The following is a 21,637-nucleotide window of genomic DNA, read 5'->3' on the forward strand; positions in this document are numbered from 1 at the left end:
CCTGCCTCCACCACTTCCACTGGAAGCTCATTCCACACCGTTACCACTCTCTGAGTAAAGAAGTTCCCCCTCATATTACCCCTAAACTTCTGTCCCTTAATTCTGAAGTCATGTCCTCTTGTTTGAATCTTCCCTATTCTCAAAGGGAAAAGCTTGTCCACATCAACTCTGTCTATCCCTCTCATCATTTTAAAGACCTCTATCAAGTCCCCCCTTAACCTTCTGCGCTCTAGAGAATAAAGACCTAACTTATTCAACCTATCTCTGTAACTTAGTTGTTGAAACCCAGGCAACATTCTAGTAAATCTCCTCTGTACTCTCTCTATTTTGTTGACATCCTTCCTATAATTGGGCGACCAAAATTGTACACCATACTCCAGATTTGGTCTCACCAATGCCTTGTACAATTTTAACATTACATCCCAGCTTCTATACTCAATGCTCATAAAGGCTAGCATACCAAAAGCATTCTTTACCACCCTATCTATATGAGATTCCAGCTTCAAGGAACTATGCACGGTTATACCCAGATCCCTCTGTATTCTTCAATTCCCTACCATTTACCATGTACGTCCTATTTTGATTTGTCCTGACAAGGTGTAGCACCTCACATTTATCAGCATTAAACTCCATCTGCCATCTTTCAGCCCATTTTTCCAAATGGCCTAAATCACTCTGTAGACTTTGGAAATCCTCTTCATTATCCACAACACCCCCTATCTTGGTATCATCTGCATACTTACTAATCCAATTTACCACACCTTCATCCAGATCATTGATGTACATGACAAACAACAAAGGACCCAACACAGATCCCTGAGGCACCCCACTAGTCACCTACCTCCAACCCGATAAACAGCCATCCACCATTACCCTCTAGCTTCTCCCATTCAGCCACTGTTGAATCCATCTTGCTATTCCTGATTTGCTAGCCCTTGCTGTCTCCTCCCCTTCCTTAACCCTTGAGCTGTCTCCTCCCATCCCCCCTGCCCTCGGGCTCCTCCTCCTCCCTTTTTACTTCCTTCTCCCCCCCCCACCCCCAATCAGTATGAAGAAGGGTTTTGGCCCGAAATGCCACCTATTTCCTTCGCTCCATAGATGCTGCTGCACCCGCTGAGTTTCTCCAGCATTTTTGTGTACCTGCTTTTCAAATGTCCTACCTTCACTTGAAACTAAGCCTCTTTTCAATCACAACGTAGTTTAGTCTCCATAATGCCTTATTTCTTCTCAAAATGGCTGCTCACCAACTCAACTTTGAAGATGCATGGACTAACACCTCAAGACCCTCTGTACATTCTCATAATCAGTGCGTAAGTCCCAGGCATTTATTTTATATGTCCTACCAGAATTTAACTTTCCAAAGTGCTTCACTTCACATTTGAATGGATTCAATTCCATCTGCCACCAATCTGCCCAACCTATATCCCACTGTAGCCAAGAAACTCTTCTCACCATCTATGACTCAAACTGTTTTCATGTCTGTTGCAAACTTGCTAATCAGATCACTAATAATTTATACAACACCTCACATTGAAATCCCCATGCTATACCACTAGTGACAGATATCCACTGGGCAAAACACCCCAACACCAACCACCACTTCCTATCAACAAGCCAGTTTTGGACCCAGTTTGTTTTCCTTCTGGCCCAGCCTACCCATTGGGACCTTGTAAAACTCTTACTGAAGATCATTTTAACCACAGCTACCATTCTAGTTTCATCGCTTTTCCTAGGTACCTCCGCAAAAACTCATTTGTGAGATTAGATCTCCCTTACACAAATCTATGCTGACTCCTAATCAGTCCCTCATTTTCCAAGTGGACATAAATCTTGTCCCTCAGGTTCTTCTCGAATATCTTGAGGTGCTATCCATGCTCCTTCAATAAGGATGTTTCCACTGGTGGGAAAGTCTAGGCCCAGAGGTCATAGCCTCAGAATTAAAGGGCGTTCTTTTAGATAGACGGTGAGGAGGAAATTCTTTAGTCAGAGGGTAGTTAATCTGTGGAACTCATTGCCACAGAGGGCTGTGATGGCCACCAGTGGATATTTTTAAGGCAGAGATAGACAAATTCTTGATTAGAACGGGTGTCAAGGGTTTTGGGGAGATGGCAGGAAAATGGGATTAGGAGGCAGAGATCAGCCATGATTGAATGGTGACGTAGACTCGATGGGCCGAATGGCCTAATTCTACTCCTGTAACATGAACTTCCCCACCACGGACTTCAGTGGTTTCTTGGCTTATCTCTGCTGCCTGATTTGAACAAGAGGACAATGTTAGCTATCCTCATGTCCAGGTACCTCACTCACGCAAGATATGCAGTAAATATAATGATAGTTTCTCAACCACAGACAATAGATGCAGAAGTAGGCCATTCGGTCCGTCGAGCCAGTACCACCATTCACCGTGATCATGGTTGATCATCCACAATCAGTACCCCATTCCTGCCTTCTCCCCATATCCCCTGACTCCGCTATCTTTAAGAGCTCTATCTAACTCTCTCTTTAAAGCATCCAGAGAATTGGCCTCCACTGCCTTCTGAGGCAGAGAATTCCACAGACTCACAGTGTTGATAAAGCATCAAAATGAGCACTTACTATGCTTGATAAACATGATAAATATCAACCATGAAATGAAAATATAGGCCATGGCAGCAGAGACAGCAGTTCCTGAAGTCTCTATGACGGGAAATTGGCAGATTTTAACTGTGGGGTGAGAATGATCATTGTTAGTAAAAATCAGCAATGTCAATTTTTACTGATAAAATTCTAAACCCGCATTTAAATAGTACAACAAAATGAACTGCCACCGGGCAGCATGGTAGTGCAGCAGTGAAGTTGCTGCCTTACAGCACCAGAGACCCGGGTTTGATCCTGACTACGGGTGCTGTCTGCACAGAGTTTTTACGTTCTCCCCATGACCACGTGGGTTTTCTCTGGGTGCTCCAGTTTCCTGCCACACTCCAAAGACATACAGGTTTATATGCTTATTGTCCCTAGTGCTCGTGTACGGGGTGATTGCTGGGCGGCATGGACTCGATGGGATGAAAGACCTGTTTCCGCACTGCACCTGAAACTAAAACTAACTGGGGAAATGTACAACAATTTGTCCCAGCCTATGAATATCACTGCTGGGCAACGGTGTAAGGGTTTATTTACTGGGCTGATGCACAGGGGATTGTGGAGGAAAGTGAGAGCTAACAGACCAGACATTTATCCCCTGGAGCTCAAGAGAATGGGAGCTGATCTGCCTGAAAATGACATTGAGGTTTGACGGGTAGATCTTTCCCGGCCATGGAAACAAGACTTAGCACAGAAAATTGTGAATTATGAGAGGCAGACAGTAGGATGGAAAAATCACATTCTAGTGGCATCGCTTTAAGCTGAGTGGGAGTACGTTTTTCAGAGCTGTGAGGGGCAAGTTCTTTTATACACAGAGGGAGATGAGGGCCTGGAATGCACTGCAGGGGATGATGGTGCAGGCAGACAAAATAGTGGCATTTAAGAGGCTTTTATTTAGGCACATGGATATGCAGGGAATGGAAGGATATGGCTCAGGTGCAGGGAGATAAAGAATAGGGTCTTGGCATCATGTTGGGCACAAACATCATGGGTTGAAGGGCCTGTTCTTGTGCTGTACTGTTTTAGACAATAGACAATAGGTGCAGGAGGAGGCCATTCGGCCCTTCGAGCCAGCACCGCCATTTAATGTGATCATGGCTGATCATCCCCAATCAGTACCCCGTTTCTGCCTTCTCCCCATATCCCCTGACTCCACTATTTTTAAGAGCCCTATCTAGCTCTCTCTTGAAAGCATCCAGAGAACTGGCCTCCATCGCCCTCTGAGGCAGAGAATTCCACAACCTTACCACTCTCCACCACCAGACAAAATGTATCCTTGTCTCCGTTCTAAATGGCTTACTCCTTATTCTTGAACTGTGGCCCCTGGTTCTGGACTCCCCCAACATCTGGAACATGTTTCATGCCTCCAGTGTGTCCAAACCCTTAACAATCTTATATGTTTCAATGAGATACCCTCTCATCCTTCTAAACTCCAGAGTGTACAAGCCCAGCTGCTCCATTCTCTCAGCATATGACAGTCCCGCCATCCCGGGAATTAACCTTGTAAACCTTCGCTGCACTCCCTCAATAGCAAGAATGTCCTTCCTCAAATTAGGGGACCAAAACTGGTTTATGTTCTTCAACCATAGAAAGTGTAACATGCAGCACTCATATTTAGTCCACTCTATCTGTACTGGTTGTAAGCACAGTCAACCTTTTCCCAACACAATAATTCTTTAGGTGAGGGCTTTCAAGTACACATCTGCACTTTTGAAATGTGATGAGCATTTCTACTTGAAACAGGGCAGGGAACGGAACGCCAGCCATTCACCACCATCTGGCTACCATACATTAAATGAATGCAATGGGGTGGGAGATTGCAACCGGCACATGGTCCGCCCCTTTTCGACGAATGCAATCAACCTGGTGTGCACAATCAAATAAGATCAAATCAAACAAGTTGTCCTCTAACTTTAGGCTGTGCACGCCATACGCAAGAATAATAATCAATGCAGCATGTTTTGTCACCCTCAATCCGTAAATCTATTCACATCCTACCCTGCACAGAAGAAATAAAACCCAGTGCATCAAATCCTTCCTCAGTTACAATATTTAACTGTGGCAATGTGCTCAAATCTCCTCTGCATCATGTGTCTTGCACCATTACATCTTCCTGTCTGGTGCTATCATATAAACCTGTGGATGAAGGTATGTGCACCAGGTGGGAGAGTGTAGACCTGTGGATGATGCTCTGTGGACCAGGTGGGGGAGTGTAGACCTGTGGATTAAGTTCTGTAGACCAGGTGGGGGAGTGTAGACCTGTGGATTAAGTTCTGTAGACCAGGCGGGGGAGTGTAGACCTGTGGATTAAGTTCTGTAGACCAGGTGGGGGAGTGTAGACCTGTGGATTAAGTTCTGTAGACCAGTTGGGGGAGTGTAGACCTGTGGATTAAGTTCTGTAGATCAGGTGGGGGAGTGTAGACCTGTGGATTAAGTTCTGTAGACCAGGTGGGGGAGTGTAAACCTGTGGATGAAGGTATATGGACCAGGTGGGAGAGCGTAAACCGGTGAATGATGCTCTGTGGACCAGGTGGGAGGGTGTAGACCTGTAATAGGTCCCTTTCCGAATGGCAGGCAGTGACAAGTGAGGTACCACAAGGCTCAGTGCTGGGACCGTAGCTATTTACAATATACATCAATGTTTTGGATGAAGGGATTCAAAGTAACATTAGCAAATTTGCAGATGACACAGTGCTGGGTGGCAGTGTGAACTGTGAGGAGAATGCTATGAGAATGCAGGGTGACTTGGACAGGTTGGGGGAGTGGGCAGATGCATGGCAGATGAAGTTTAATGCGGATAAATGTGAGGTTATCCACTTTGGTAACAAAAACAGGAAGGCAGATTATTATCTAAATGGCGTCAATTTGGGAAAAGGGGAAGTACAACGGGATCTGGGGATCCTTGTATATCAGTCTATGAAAGTAAGCATGCAGGCAGTGAATAAAGCGAATGGCATGTTGGTCCTTATAACAAGAGGAATCGAATATAGGAGCAAATAGGTCCTTCTGCAGTTGTACAGATCCCTAGTGAGACCACACCTGGAGTATTGTGTGCAGTTTTGGTCCCCTAATTTTAGGAAGGACATTCTTGCTGATTAGGCAATACAGCGTAGGTTTACAGGGTTAATTCCTGGGATGGCGGGACTGTCATATGCTGAGAGAATAGAGCAGTTGTGCTTGTACACTCTGGAGTTTAGAAGGATGAGAGGATATCTCATTGAAACATATAAGATTGTTAAGGGTTTGGACACGCTAGAGGCAGGATACATGTTCCCGATGTTGGGGGAGTCCAGAACCAGGGTTCTCGGTTTAAGAATATGGAGTAAGCCATTTAGAACGGAGACGAGGAAACACTTTTTCTGATAGAGAGTGGTCTGTGGAATTCTCTGCCTCAGAGGGCGGTGGAGGCAGGTTCGCTGGATGCTTTCAAGAGAGAGCTAGATAGGACTCTTAAAAATAGCGGAGTCTGGGGATATGGGGAGAAGGCAGGAACAGGGTACTGATTGGGGATGATTAGCCATGATCACATGATAGCTGGCTCGAAAGGCTGAATGACCTACTCCTGCACCTATTGTCTATTGTGTATTGAATGATGCTCTGTGGACCAGGTGGGAGTGTGGAGACCTGTGAATGAAGGTATATGGACCAGGTGGGAGAGTGCAGACCTGTGGAAGATGCTCTATGGACACTAGATCTCTGTGAATTGGACAGGAGTCTGGTAAAGGATGATTGTGCACTGACAAAGGGAATGCTAAAGAGATTTGTGCTGCTGGACACAACATGCTGAGCCTGACTTACACAATACAAAATAATCATCAGGGTTTGTGCTCTTCACATCAGCATCAATACTCACTGTTGTAATGTGCTCTGTAAATTGGTGTAGCTGCAATGAACATTGACAGGATTCCATACGCCAGGAAAACATAACGATGTTCTGGCAAAGAGATTCCATTAGAGGCCGTGACGCAGGTAGATGCACGTGCATGTACATATATACCCCACAACCCAAAACATATTTCACTATTACTTCAGTAATGGATCTTTATGAATTTCTGTGCATTTGTCTGTTTATTATTTGTCTAGTTAAGTTTTTGGTTTTTAGGTTGTGTTTATGTGGGGGGTTGAAACGGGGCTTGCTGTCTCTCCCTTCGGGGGAATGCGACTTTTTTGTCGTATCCCCCTTCTCTGCCTCCGTCTGCGCTGAGGCCTAATGGCGGAGCTGGTGACCTCGTGACTCCGGAGGCAGCCAGTCAGGACTCACCCTGGGCTCGCTCCCGTGAGGGCGGTCCAGCTCGGGGCTGGAACGGCGCTCCCGTGAGGGGCTGTGACGCTCCCGTGAGGGCGGCCTGGCACGGGGCTGAGACTCTCCCATGACGGGCTGTGGCGCTCCCGTTGGAGCGGCCCAGCTCGACGGTGGAATGGCGCTCCCGCGGAGCAGCCCAGCTCGAGGGAGGAACGGCACTCACGTGAGGGCGATCCGGCTCGGGGCTGGAACGGTGCTCCGGTGGCTGGGACAGCGTTCTGACGGCTATGACCTGAGTCCGGGGTTCAGCCACGGGCCAGCGGCTGCGTCCGCTGGACTGAAAGGCGGCAGCTTCGACCACCCCGGGCCATGGTGTTTGAGCCGGCCCGTTTGCGGGGTTCGGTGAGCCGCGGGACTGTTTGTGCCATCGCCCGGTGGGGAATCGCATCTGCGCAGAGGGAGAAGAGGAGGGAAGAGACTGCAGCCCTAAGATTTTTGCCTCCACCACAGTGAGGAGGTGCTTGGAGGATACACTGTGGTGGATGTTAATTTGTGTTTAGTGTTGTTTATTATTGTATGATTGTATGTTTGACTGCAGGCACGAAATTTCGTTCAGACCGTAAGGTCTGAATGACAATAAAGGAATTCAATTCAATTCAATTCAATTCCACTGACATATAGTCATAGAATCAGTGAAATAACCCCATCTGCACACCACAGCCATACGTGTCTTTTGGCCCAAATACTCTCATCCCATTTGATGCCTATTAATTTTGAATGCTTCTATGCATCACCTATTTAAGTGCATCGTGTGGGAGAAAGTGAATGAAAACGGATAAAGCATTAGTGTTGCCGTAGTGGGATAGTATGTTGCAGGCACAAGAGACTGTAGATGCTGGAATCAGGAGCAACAAAACAAAATTGCTGGATGAACTCAGAGAATCAATCGACAGTTTTGGGGTGAGGATCAACTGGATTACAAGTTGGCCTTGCTCTGGACAAAACTGTAAATGTAAGTCATGTAGATTCAGATTTCCACGATATTGTCGACACCCTCTGTAGGAGGCCAGCCCAGAGGACAATTGTGAATGATTAGAATTATCTGGCTTGGACTTTCAGCAGTGGAGTGGATGTCCATCCCTCCCAGATCACCCTACTGCAATATTCAGCCTACTATGCAATATTACAATAATCATCAGCTTTACTATGGAGAAAGACAAGAACAGGGATGTAATACTGAGGCGCTATAAGGTGCAGGTCAGGCCGCATTTGGAGTATAGTGAACAATTTTGGGCACCATATTGGAGGAAGGGTGTACTGGCTCTGGAGAGGGTCTAGAGGAGCTTTACAAGCATGATCCCAGAAATGAGTGAGTTAACTGATGAGCGTTTGACAGCACTGGGCCTGCACTCGCTGGAGTTTAGAAGGATGAGGGGGACCTCATTGAAACGTATCGAGTAGTGAAAGGCTTGGATTGAGTGGGTGTGGAGAGGAATTATTCAACAGAGTGTGTGTCTAGGATTGGTGGCCATTACTTCGGAGTCACGTGAGTACTGGGCTGACTCCGATTTCGGCGGGATGGCTGAAGATCATACTGGTGTGCATGGGGTGCATGAAGCACAGGATTTGCCGGCCATAGCTTCCAGATTTCCGATACCCTCGCAAACAGGGGAGCCATTACAGGAAGAGCTGGCTGCAAGTATCAATTATCTCACCTCCCACCAGCTGCGGGATCAGGTGATGACATATACAGCTGCCAAATACAAGGCAACTGCTAATTGTGCTTAGTTAAGTGTACCAGCAGTAAATAACTCAATTTGGGGATACTTTGGAGGGGGCATCAGAGCCCAAAAACTAAAAATCCAGAAAATCCTCAAATTAGTGGCTTTGGGCATAACAGCGTTTGCCAGGTCCGTGGATGGAGTACCATTGTCGAATGAGCAACAGGATGCTCTGGCACTCATGTGCAATGCACATTTTGAGATTACTTGTTTCTGGAAAAGTGCCATACGACCTGCCCTGAACCCCAAGTTTGCGGGGTTGTGTAAAGCCAGCAAAATCCAGCCGCCAAATCTCCTCTTTGGGGAAAACCTACCTAAACAGGTCAAGGACTTGGATGAAGAGGCGAAGGCTGTCGGGCTAATGAAGCTTCCGTCAACCAGCAAAACCTCTCAATTCCGGCAGCAGCACCCCTATGTATCCACCAGCAGAAAGTGATTTCCTGAGACTAGTGAAAGCTCGAAGGCCGGATATTCAGGGCAAATGTCTTTTTTAGGCCAAGGCCTAGACCGGCCTTCTTGGAAGATGCGCCATCCCCACATTCCGGCACCTCTACCCTCCAAATCTCGGGGACAGAAGTAATAACCTTAAAACATGGTAACCATGGAGGTAGGTGGGTCTGGTTCCTTCTGGAACATGGGGTGTGGGAACCATTTACAAGTTGGTGGGAGATTACACTTGTTTTTGGATGCATGGAGCTTAATAACATCTGATCCATTTATACTGCACAGTATAAAAGGGTTCCAAATTGAGTTCCTTCCCAATTCATTACCACCCACACAACATGAACCAAACCGTAACTTCATTCTTTCACAGCAGGAAAGATTGGAGGTGCAAACAGAAATACAGAAGTTGCATTCAAAACGGGTAATTGAGATGTCAGGGCATGACTCACAAATTTGTTTCTAATATATTTATGAGGAAAAAGAAAGATGGAGGATGTCGTATCATCCTTGATTTGACTCAGCTTAACGCTTTCCTGCAGTATAAACATTTTAAAATAAAAACCTTTGTTACTGCCAAACAACTGATTTCCAAAGGATGCTTTATGGCATGCATCGATCTCAAAGATGCATACTGTTCGGTACCTATTCACAGGGATCACCGGAGGTATTTGAAGTTTAATTGGATGGGGCAACTGTGGCAGTTTAAGGCGTTGCCTAATGGATTGACATCAGCCCCCAGATTATTTACCAAAATATTAAAACCAGCTCTTGCCCTTCTCAGAGCTCAAAAATATATTGTCATAGCATATTTGGATAACATCCTAATCATAGGGAAAACTATGGAATTAGCTAAATTAGCTCTTTCAGCCTTTTTTGAGAGATTGGGGTTTCTCATCCATCCAGATAAATCTAAGTTGGTACCATCCACGTTTATTGATTATTTGGGGTTCACTATTAACTCAGTTCACATGTCTGGGACTCTGCCCTGGGCCAAGAGATTAGAATTAATAGAAGCCTGTTACAACTTTGTTGTTACTGAGCAACTATCTATTTGGCAAGTGGCCAGGGTAATTGGTAAATTAGTGGCTGCATTTCCAGCTGCAAAGTTTGGACCTTTGCATTATCAAAATTTACAACGTGCAAAGGAGCAAGCACTCAAAAATCATGCAGGTCATTTCAACAGAGCTATGCAATTACCAGCCGATGCTATTTCGGAATTACAATGGTGGACGACCAACATTCGGCATTACTCCAATACCATTTTAGTCAGCAGTCCTTCAGTTATCTTACAGACTGATGCTAGTGCTCAAGGATGGGGAGCTACTAATACCATCTCTAGTTGTGGTGGCAGATGGGATTTGCATGAATCATAATTTCTTCAGTCACATGATATTAATTATCTGGAGTTGTTGGGAGCATTCTATGGGCTCAAGGCTTATTGTACAAATTTGCATCATCTGCATGTTCAGCTTCAGATTGACAACACCATAGCGGTGGCATATATTAATCACATGGGGGGAATTAAGTCAATATCCTGTGATAATTTGGCTAACCTTATTTGGCACTGGTGTATTATAAGAAACATTTCGATTTCAGCTATCTACCTACCAGGCAGGCTCAATACAGTGGCGGACACCAGGTCACGGAAATTTAATGACAACACCAAATGGATGTTGGACCATAAAGTGTTCACCGACATTGTTGCTCGGTATGGAACGCCGGATATCGATCTGTTTGCATCCCGGCTTAATCACCAATTGCCAAAGTATGTTGCATGGGAGCCAGACCCTGGGGCAGTGGTGATGGATGCATTCTCGCTACACTGGAGAAGATTGTTATTCTACACATTTCCTCCCTTTTGCTTTTTCTGGGGCTCGGACTGACGGATCGAACTTTGAACATGATCACTGTGGCATGGAGCGATGCCACCAAAAAGCAGTACATCAGTATTGGGGGTTCAGTATTGATGTGGATAGAGAACTGGCCAGCAAACAGGAAGCAATGAGTAGGAGTAAACGGGTCCTTTTCGCAATGGCAGGCAGTGACTAGTGGGGTACTGCAAGGCTCAGTGCTGGGACCCCAGCTATTTACAACATATATTAATGATTTGGACGAGGGAATTGAATGCTACATCTCCAGGTTTGCGGATGACACGAAGCTGGGGGGCAGTGTTAGCTGTGATGAGGATGGTAGGAGGCTGCAAGATGACTTGGATAGGCTCGGTGAGTGGGCAAATGCATGGCAGATGCAGTATAATGTGGATAAATGTGAGGTTATCCACTTTGGTGGCAAAAACAGGAAAGTAGACTATTACCTGAATGGTGGCCGATTAGGAAAAGGGGAGATGCAACAAGACCTGGGTGTCATGGTACACCAGTCATTGAAAGTAGGCATGCAGGTGCAGCAGACAGTCAAGAAAGCAAATGGTATGTTAGCATTCATAGCAAAAGGGTTTGAGTATAGGAGCAGGGAGGTTCTACTGCAGTTGTACAGGGTCTTGGTGAGACCATACCTGGAGTATTGCATACAGCTTTGGTCTCCTAATCTGAAGAAGGACATTTTTGCCATAGGGGGAGTACAGAGAAGGTTCACCAGACTGATTCCTGGGATGACAGGACTTTCATATGAAGAAAGACTGGATAGACTCGGCTTGTATTCGCTAGAATTTAGAAGATTGATGGGGGGGTCTTATAGAAACTTACAAATTCTTAAGGGGTTGGACAGGCTAGATGTAGGAAGATTGTTCCCAATGTTGGGGAAGTCCAAAACAAAGGGTCACAGTTTAAGGATAAAGGGGAAATCTTTTAGGACTGAGATGAGAAAAACATATTTTACACAGAGAGTGGTGAACCTCTGTAGTTCTCTGCCATAGAAGATAGTTGAGGCCAGTACATTGGCTATATTTAAGAGGGAGTTAGATGTGGCCCCTGTAGCTAAAGGGATCAGTGGGTATGAAAAGAAAGCAGGTATAGGATACTGAGTTGGATGATCAGCCATGATCATATTGAATGGCGGTGCAGGCTCGAAGGGTCGAATGGCCTACTCCTGCACCTATTTTCTATGTTTCTATCACCTATATTAGGAAATGGGAAACATTCTGCTTACGGTGCAACATCACGTATAACACGGCACGTGTGAGGGATGTTTTAGAATTCCTGTCCAGTCTATATTTTGATGAAAGACTGAGTTACAGTGCCATTAATTGTGCCAGGAGTGCACTATCATCATATTTATTGCTGGGGTCTAGACACCACACTGTCGGGTCTCACGCACCAGTATCGAAGCTCATGAAGGGTATCTTCAACACCAATCTCCCCAGGTCTAGATACTCAGAAATTTGGGATGTGAACATTGTACTGACGCTGCTTTGGCGGTGGGCTCCAGCTGCATCTCTATCTCTGGCCAAATTAACTTTTAAAGTGGTCATGCTCATGGCACTGGTTTCGGCACAACGGGTCCAGTCTCTGCAGAAACTGCGACTGGACACTATGGTAATAGCTACCAATAAAATAACTTTCTATGTGCAGGGCCTAATCAAGCAGAGCAGGCCAGGGGCATCAGGTCTCAAATTGGAATTTGTAGCATACCCCTGGACCTTCGCCTGTGTGTAGCCACACATTTATTACATTATATCAATGTCACAAAAAACCTCAGGGGGAATGAACTAGCAATGTTTGTTAGTCACAAACAACCTCACAAAAGAGTGTTAGTGCAGACCATCTCAAGGTGGTTAAGACAGGTGTTGGCTTGGGCTGGTGTGAACACTGATATTTTTAAATCTCACTCTACCAGGGCTGCAACAACGTTGGCAGCGAGGGGTTTTGAAGTTCCTATGGACCACATCCTTGTGGCGGCAGGATGGTCAAATGAGAGAACTTTTCAGAAATTCTATAACAAACCCCTTTGCAAGCCAGGGGTGTTTGCTAATTCTATTTTGAATTCTGTCTTATAATTTACCCCGAGTGATAAGGGTCATTTTTGTTTCATAGTTATTATTTGTTTTAATAAAGCATCAGCATGCTTTAAATCCAGGTCATGTCTGAATGCATTATAATTTCACTCCTCCTTGGTCAACTAATGCAGTATGTGACGCATGGACTCGTTTCCACGGCATGAAATCACAGAGCTTTGAAATCCTCACGTAGTCACTCACGTGACTCCGAAGTAAAATAGTAAGATTAAACGAGAACTTACCAGTTTGAAGTTTGATCTTTATTTTATGAGGAGTTACGTTGTGGGATTATGTGCCCTCCACTCCCAACCCTCTCTCATAAAAGTCAGCTGGTAGTTCTAGTTTCTCAAATCTTACTATGTTCAGTTCAACAACTGTTATCTGTGATTTCACACCGCTGCTTTGAAGATTGACGCACATGCAGGCTGGCGGGCTCTTCACGTAATCCCTCAACGTAACTTCTCATAAAATAAAGATCAAACTTCAAACTGGTAAGTTCTCGTTTAATCCTACCATTAAAGAACCTTAAAGTTCCTTTAAGAAGGAGGTGAGGAGGAATTTATTTTGTCAGAGGGTGGTGAATCTGTGGACTTCTTTGCCACAGAAAACAATGGAAACCAAGTCAATTGATATTTTTAAGGCAGAGATAGATAGATTCTTGATTAGTACGATATCAGAGGTTATGGGGAAAAGGCAGGAGAATGGGGTTAGGAGGGAGAGATAGGTCAGCCATGATTGAATGGCAGAGTAGACTTGATGGGCTGAATGGCCAAATTCTGCTCCTATGACTTATGACCTGATGAACAGCTTCATTGGAAACTGTCCTCAACATCCTACTGGCTACACATCATCCTGTCTTGGAGATTTATTGCTCCACGTTTGACATTGGTGATCCACAATATCCTGATAAGAGTGATCAAAATAATAAAATCCAAGGTTTTTTTCAAACTCGTACAGCTAATTAAATATTTCATCCAAGAACAATGAGGTCATCCAAAATGTTGGGCTCCTGCCTGCAATTTCAGAAGCAAAATATTCCAACATGATACAAGTTGAAGAGTATCTACAAAAATATTCAAACATTATTGTTTAAACTTACTCCTCTTAATCAAAAACGATCTTTGGAGTTTTGTTTCAGGATGCAAGTAAACCACGAGAATATAAACGACCATTGCTACCACCATTAAAAATCCAAAGCTTTCGATAATCCTGTACGCGATGGGAAACTCTAGAAAAGGAAATCAAAACTTGTGCGAAAAATATGAACTACATGCCAGAACAGAGTTTGCTTTTCAAGATCAATGCATCGCAGTTGTTTCAGCTCTTCCCTGATATTGAGCATGAAATGGGACGGATATGAGAATTTTAATATAGACAATCTTGTAATTTGGCTGCAGGAAAAATAAGTCTAAGGGGATTTAGTTCCCACAAACTATTACAGATGCACGACAGAATGTGTATATATTTATGCAATGGTATATGAACACACTGATCTGTTCAGTATTCGTGCCTACTATGCTCTGGTGTGCTAAAGCAAAGCAAGAATTTCATTGTCCTATCAGGGACACATGACAATAAAACTCTCTTGAACGCTTGAAAGTATTCTAACGGGATGCATTGCAGCCAGGCATATCAACTGCTCTGCTATTCACCACTTGAACTGGCAGAAGGCAGTGTTCACAGCCCAGTCTAACACAGGCTTGGCACTTCATCTTCATGGTATGTTGCTTTAGTAAGCCAGGAAATATTATCAAGGATCCTGTCACCTTGGCTATTCCCTTTTCATTTTTCTACCTTGTGAAGATACAGAAGCTTGAAAGCCCAGATGTCCAGACTTAAATACAGCTTCTTCTCACTTCTATCAGATTCCTGAACTTATTGTTCCTACAGGGCTGCCACGTACTCTTACTCATAACTTTACCTCATTCTGTTATTGTCATTCTTTTTGTGTGTACTATTTCATATTACATTACAATCTTGCACCATTCTGCTCTATTGAGCTTGTATTTATTGTTGTAATATCTTCATGCCTGTATGGACATTGCCCCCTGGTGTATTTGACAATAAACAGATCCAAATGTGAATTGGGATACTGACCTGGATCGAAAATACAGAAGAGTGATGCAAACAACAAAGTGATGAAGCTGAGTAGCTGGAAGAATACAAAGAAAGCCGTCAGCTGTACATGCCGCTTGTGCACTGGAAAGACAGACGGACACTCTTTCACCGTCGGGTACAGATGGATAATACACAAACTCATGATATAATGAGTTACACAGTACAAGTGTTACCTCTGTATGTCCCCAGAGCAAAAAAGATAATGAAGACGGATGCAGCAAAAGTTGTTGTTGTGCTCACCAGAGCAATTATGGCTGAGATAAAAGAGTACTGATTGAGTAGCACCAATCCTGAAACAGGAAACTGAAATCAACCTTTGTAAATACAACGTGCAGAAATTAATAACAACTCCATGTAATGTGAAAGCAGCAAGTAACACGTCACTCCACGGCAAATATTCATTTAACAGTGGCTCCACATACAGCATGGAAACTGGCCCTTTGATGCTGACCAAGATGCTCCATCATTGCTAGTCTAACCTGCCCATGTTTGGCTCAAATCCCTCTAACACTTTCCTATCCATGTACCTGTAGGTGCCATTTAGCTTAGTATTATAATCGTCTGATATTTTTTAAATGGCAAATTACCTTTTAAATGTTGCTTTAGTACCTGCCTCAACTTCCTCCTCTAGCAGCTCATTCCATATACCCACCATCCTCTGTGTGGAAAAAGTTGCCCCTCTGATTTCTATTACATTTTTGAGCTCTCACATTAAACCTAACTCCTCTGGTTTTCTGATTCCCATTCTCTGGGTAAAAGACTGCGTGCAACTACCCAATCTATTCCCCTCATGATACATCTCTATAAGATCACCTCTCATCCTCTCCACAATACATTGCATTAGTAAGACTGGAGATATAGTGAAGGATCCCACCACCTTGACCATTCACTTTTCTCTCTTCTACCTGAAAATACAAGAGCTTGAAAGCCCAGCTATCCAGACTTAAAAACAGCTTCCTCTCACATCTACCAGACTCCTAAACTAATCGTTCCCAGATCAGGAATAAAGTCCCAGCCTGCTCAAACTCCCTATGCCTCAGGCTCTCAAGTACGGGCAACATCCTTGCAAATCCTCTATGCACTCTTTCCAATTTAACAACAGGGTTACCAAAATTGAACACAATACTCTAAGTGCGGTCTCACCAATGCCTTGTTCAACTGTAACACAAGAGCCCAACCTCTATATTCAATATCCTGTAGATGAAGGCCATTGACCATTTTCAGGGAACGATCTCACTGCACTCCTAAATCCCTCTGCCCTGCAGCACTGCTCAGGGCCCTCCCATTCACGTGCAGAACGTACCCTACCCTGCCCAAAATGCAACACCTCGCACATATCTGCATTAAAAACCAACCATTCCACTGCCCTCTTGTCCAACTAATCACCATCCTGCTGACATTTTTGCTAAACATCTTCACTATCTACAATTCCACCTACTTTAATATCATCTGCAAACTTACTAACCATAACTTGTACTCCTCCAAATTGTTGATATAAACAACAAAGAGCAATGGGCCCAGTACCGATCCATGATGCACCCCACTAGTCACATCCTCCAGTCTGAAAAAACAACCTTCCACCATCACCCTCTGCTCCCTTCTATGAAGCCAATTCTCTATCCAGTTGGCTAGCTCTCCCTGGATCCCATACAATCTCATCTTCCCAGGCAGCCCATCACCTGGAACCTTATCAAATGCTCCATTTAGACAACATCTATAGCTTGGCCCTCATCAACCTTTTTGGTCACATCTTCAAAAATCTCAATCAGATTCATCAGACACTATCTCCCATGTACAAAAGCATGCTGACTATCATTAATTAGCCCCTGCCTATCCAAATGCATATATTATTATTATTAAGCTTTATTTCAGACTCAAGGTCCAGACAAGAGACGACATTACATAAAATACATTGCATATAAAAACACCATAAAATACATATAAAAGCTTAGTATATTCCTTATAAAAGCATCATAATATGCAAAAACACAATACATTATTTAAAATCCAGAATAAAAAGAAAGATGCTGTAGTGTCCTACAATGAGACAACGATACCAGTGTCTCCACAACTGGGATTCATAGCGTGTAGTGCTAAACCTTATCTTTGACAAAGCCACGATTATTACATTTTTAGAGTCATTTATCCTGCAAATGAATTTATACATATGATTTCTTAGCATAGCTTCTTAAGTACTGACTCCTGCAGCCACAAACATGTTACTAGCACTACACCATCTAGGTTTCCTTAACAGTGTTATCTTGGCATCATTAGAGGCCACCTTTAGTCTCTGCAAATTTATCTTTCCGTAGTTTGACCACAGGTGCGCAGTATAGAGTGGTGTGCAATATGCTCTAAACAGAGACATCTTCACCACATTTGTACATGCACCAAACTTATGCAAGAGAATATTCACATGTATATACAGCATGCGTCGTTGCCTATAAATATCCTCATCATCTGTCATTTGTTCTGTAATAAAATGCCCAAGATATTTTACCTTACCACAGACACTAAGATTAGACAATAGACAATAGGTGCAGGTGTAGGCCATTTGGCCCTTCGAGCCAGCTAATTATTTTCAGACAATTTAAAAGCAGGAAATTGTAGACATTTATCCTCTTTGGTTCTACAGATCATAACAGCACTCTTACAGGCATTATATTTAATATCATGTTCCACACCATACACAGAACATATATCTTATCCCACAGAATACTCTCCAGCAACTTGTCTACCACAGTTGTTAAGCTCATGGCTCAATATTTTCCAGGCTTTTCCTAGTAGCCCTTCTTAAACAGAGACATTATCCACCCTCCAGTCTTCAGGCACCTACCCCTGACTAATAATGATTCACAATATTCACATATTGCAGTTGTACAGAGCCCTAGTGAGACCACACCTGTAGTATTGTGTGCAGTTTTGGTCCCCTAATTTGAGGACGGTTTTGCTACAAGGTTGATTCTAGGGATGGCAGGACCGTCATATGCTGAGAGAATGGAGCGGTTGGGTTTGTACACTCTGGAATTTAGAAGGATGAGAGGGTATCTCATTGAAACATATGATTGTTAAGGGTTTGGACACGCTAGAGGCAGGAAACATGTTCCCCATGTTGGGGGAGTCCAGAACGAGTGGCCACAGTTTAAGAATAAGGAGTAAGCCATTTAGAACGGAGGCGAGGAAACGCTTTTTCTGATAGAGTGGTGAGTCTGTGGAATTCTCTGCCTCAGAGGGCGGTGGAGGCAGGTTCTCTGGATGCTTTCAAGAGGGAGCTAGATAGGACTCGTAAAAATAGTGGAGTCTGGGGATATGGGGAGAAGGCAGGAACGGGGTACTGATTGGGGTGAGTTGTGAGTCTGTGGAATTCTCTGCCTCAGAGGGCGGAGGAGGCACTGCCAGTGGCCCTCCCTCCCTCCACCACTGCCCCCCCTTCCTCCACCACTGCCCCCCCTCCCTCCACCACTTCCCCCCCCTCCCTCCCTCCACCACTGCCCCTGTGCTGTCTGCTGGTGTTGATTCAGTGACAAAGATCACAGTTTAACTCAAAACAACAATGCAAACAAAATCTCTTCCCATCTAAAGGAGACAGTGCACAGACCTTCAAATCCCGTTGGGTGACGTAACACGAAAAACTCACCGTTGATAGAGAGCATACGAGTGTTCATGCTCTCGCTGATCTTGTTTTTGATCACACAGGTGTACAATTCACAGTTTTGAACTTGATCAGTTTTGATTGTTAATGTTCTGTTGTTACTGGACATTGAGTAAATCTCATTATTTTCAAGTGGTTTGCTTCCTTTAAACCACAAAATTGAATCTGTATTCCAACTATTTGAAACACAAATGAGTTGAGCAACTTTCACTGCAGTCACAGGGTGCTGTAATATCAATGGTGCTGCCAAAATATCTGTTGAAAGATTACATGAGTTTACTTTAGTATAGTTTAGAGATATAGCATGGAAACTGGCTCTTCGGCCCAGAGAGTCTGCGCCAACCAGCGATCCCCGCACACTAACATTATCATACACACACTAGGGACAATTCGCAATTTTACAAAAGCCAGTTAACCTATAAACCTGTATGTCTTTGGAGTATGGGAGGAAACTGGAGCACCCAGAGAAAACCCATGCAGGTCACAGGGAGAACGTACAAACTCCATACAGACCTATCCTGGTCAGGATGGAACCCGGGTCTGTGGCACTCTGAAGCATTAATTCTACCTCTGTGTCACCCTGCCACCCCAAATCAATCAATCAATCAAAAGACTTTATTGTCATTCAAAAATACACCAACAAATGCAAGACTGAACGAAATTTCGTTGCATCTGGCTCACCGTGCAACATAAAAATAACAAAAGGATAAAATAGATAGTAAGATAAAATAGATAATAGTGGCGGCACATTACATGGAATTAAAGGGTCTGATGGATCGGGGGAAAAGCTGTTGCAAAACCATATATAACCATATAACAATTACAGCACGGAAACAGGCCATCTCGGCCCTACAAGTCCGTGCCGAACAACTTTTTTTCCCTCAGTCCCACCTGCCTGCACTCATACCATAACCCTCCATTCCCTTCTCATCCATATGCCTATCCAATTTATTTTTAAATGATACCAACGAACCTGCCTCCACCACTTCCACTGGAAGCTCATTCCACACCGCTACCACTCTCTGAGTAAAGAAGTTCCCCCTCATGTTACCCCTAAACTTCTGTCCCTTAATTCTGAAGTCATGTCCTCTTATTTGAATCTTCCCTATTCTCAAAGGGAAAAGCTTGTCCACATCAACTCTGTCTATCCCTCTCATCATTTTAAAGACCTCTATCAAGTCCCCCCTTAACCTTCTGCGCTCCAGAGAATAAAGACCTAACTTATTCAACCTTTCTCTGTAACTTAGTTGTTGAAACCCAGGCAACATTCTAGTAAATCTCCTCTGTACTCTCTCTATTTTGTTGACATCCTTCCTATAATTGGGCGACCAAAATTGTACAGCATACTCCAGATTTGGTCTCACCAATGCCTTGTACAATTTTAACATTACATCCCAGCTTCTATACTCAATGCTCTGATTTATAAAGGCTAGCATTCCAAAAGCTTTCTTTACCACCCTATCTATATGAGATTCCACCTTCAAGGAACTATGCACGGTTATTCCCAGATCCCTCTGTTCAACTGTATTCTTCAATTCCCTACCATTTACCATGTACGTCCTATTTTGATTTGTCCTGCCAAGCTTTTAGCACCTCACATTTACCAGTATTAAACTCCATCTGCCATCTTTCAGCCCATTCTTCCAAATGGCCTAAATCACTCTGTAGATTTTGGAAATCCTCTTCATTATCCACAACACCCCCTATCTTGGTATCATCTGCATACTTACTAATCCAATTTACCACACCTTCATCCAGATCATTGATGTACATGACAAACAACAAAGGACCCAACACATATTCCTGAGGCACCCCACTAGTCACCTGCCTCCAACCCGACAAACAGCCATCCACCATTACCCTCTGGCTTCTCCCATTCAGCCACTGTTGAATCCATCTTGCTACTCCTAGATTTATACCCAACAGTTGAACCTTCTTAAAGAACCTTCCATGAGGAACCTTGTCAAAGGCCTCACTAAAGTCCATATAGACAACATCCACTGCTTTACCCTCGTTAATTTCCCTAGTAAGCTCTTCAAAAAATTCAAGAAGATTAGTCAAACATGACCTTCCAGGCACAAATCCATGTTGACTGTTCCTAATCAGACCCTGTTTACTCAGATGCTTATATAAATTATCTCTAAGTATCTTTTCCATTAATTTGCCCACCACTGAAGTCAAACTAACAGGTCTATAATTGCTAGGTTTACTCTTAGAATCCTTTTTAAACAATGGAACAACATGCGCAGTACGCCAATCCTCGGGGACTATTCCCGTTTCTAATGACATTTGAAATATTTCTGTCATAGCCCCGGCTATTTCTACACTAACTTCCCTCAATGTCCTAGGGAATATCCTGTCAGGACCTGGAGACTTATCCACTTTTATATTTTTCAAAAGTGTCAGTACTTCTTTTACTTTGAAACTCATAGTATCCATAGCTACTCTACTAGTTTCCCTTACCTCACATAATTCAATATCCTTCTCCTTGGTGAATACCGAAGAAAATAAATTGTTCAATATCTCCCCCATCTCTTTAAGCTCTGCAGATAGCTGTCCACTCTGTCTCTCCAATGGACCAATTTTATCCCTCGTTATCCTTTTGCTATTAATATAGCTGTAGAAACCCTTGGGATTTACTTTCACCTTACTTGCCAAAGCAACCTCATATCTTCTTTTAGCTTTTCAAATTTCTTTCTTAAGATTCGTTTTACATTCCTTATACTCCTCAAGCACCTAATTTACTTCATGCTGCCTATAATTATTGTAGATCTCTCTCTTTTTCCGAACCAAGTGTCCAATTTCCCTTGAAAACCATGGCTCTTTCC

At 43.8% G+C, this 21,637-nt stretch overlaps 1 protein-coding gene across 1 annotated transcript in view; it reads right to left on the reverse strand.

The window, feature by feature from the left end:
• Nucleotides 1-1,081: 1,081 nt before the first annotated feature.
• The window catches only part of LOC129693966 (uncharacterized), a 31,791-nt gene continuing 11,235 nt past the window's right edge, over nt 1,082-21,637 (reverse strand). The window contains exons 3-8 of the mRNA XM_055630688.1: nt 18,795-19,064; nt 15,331-15,447; nt 15,137-15,238; nt 14,139-14,267; nt 6,473-6,553; nt 1,082-2,703 (exon numbers count right to left, since the gene is read on the reverse strand). Coding sequence (XP_055486663.1) covers nt 2,579-2,703; nt 6,473-6,553; nt 14,139-14,267; nt 15,137-15,238; nt 15,331-15,447; nt 18,795-19,064 — 824 coding nt within the window. The 3' untranslated portion in view covers nt 1,082-2,578. The remainder of the gene's footprint in view (nt 2,704-6,472; nt 6,554-14,138; nt 14,268-15,136; nt 15,239-15,330; nt 15,448-18,794; nt 19,065-21,637) is intronic.

This window comes from Leucoraja erinacea, unplaced genomic scaffold, assembly GCF_028641065.1.
Source record: "Leucoraja erinacea ecotype New England unplaced genomic scaffold, Leri_hhj_1 Leri_506S, whole genome shotgun sequence".
Taxonomy (NCBI): Eukaryota; Metazoa; Chordata; class Chondrichthyes; order Rajiformes; family Rajidae; genus Leucoraja; species Leucoraja erinaceus.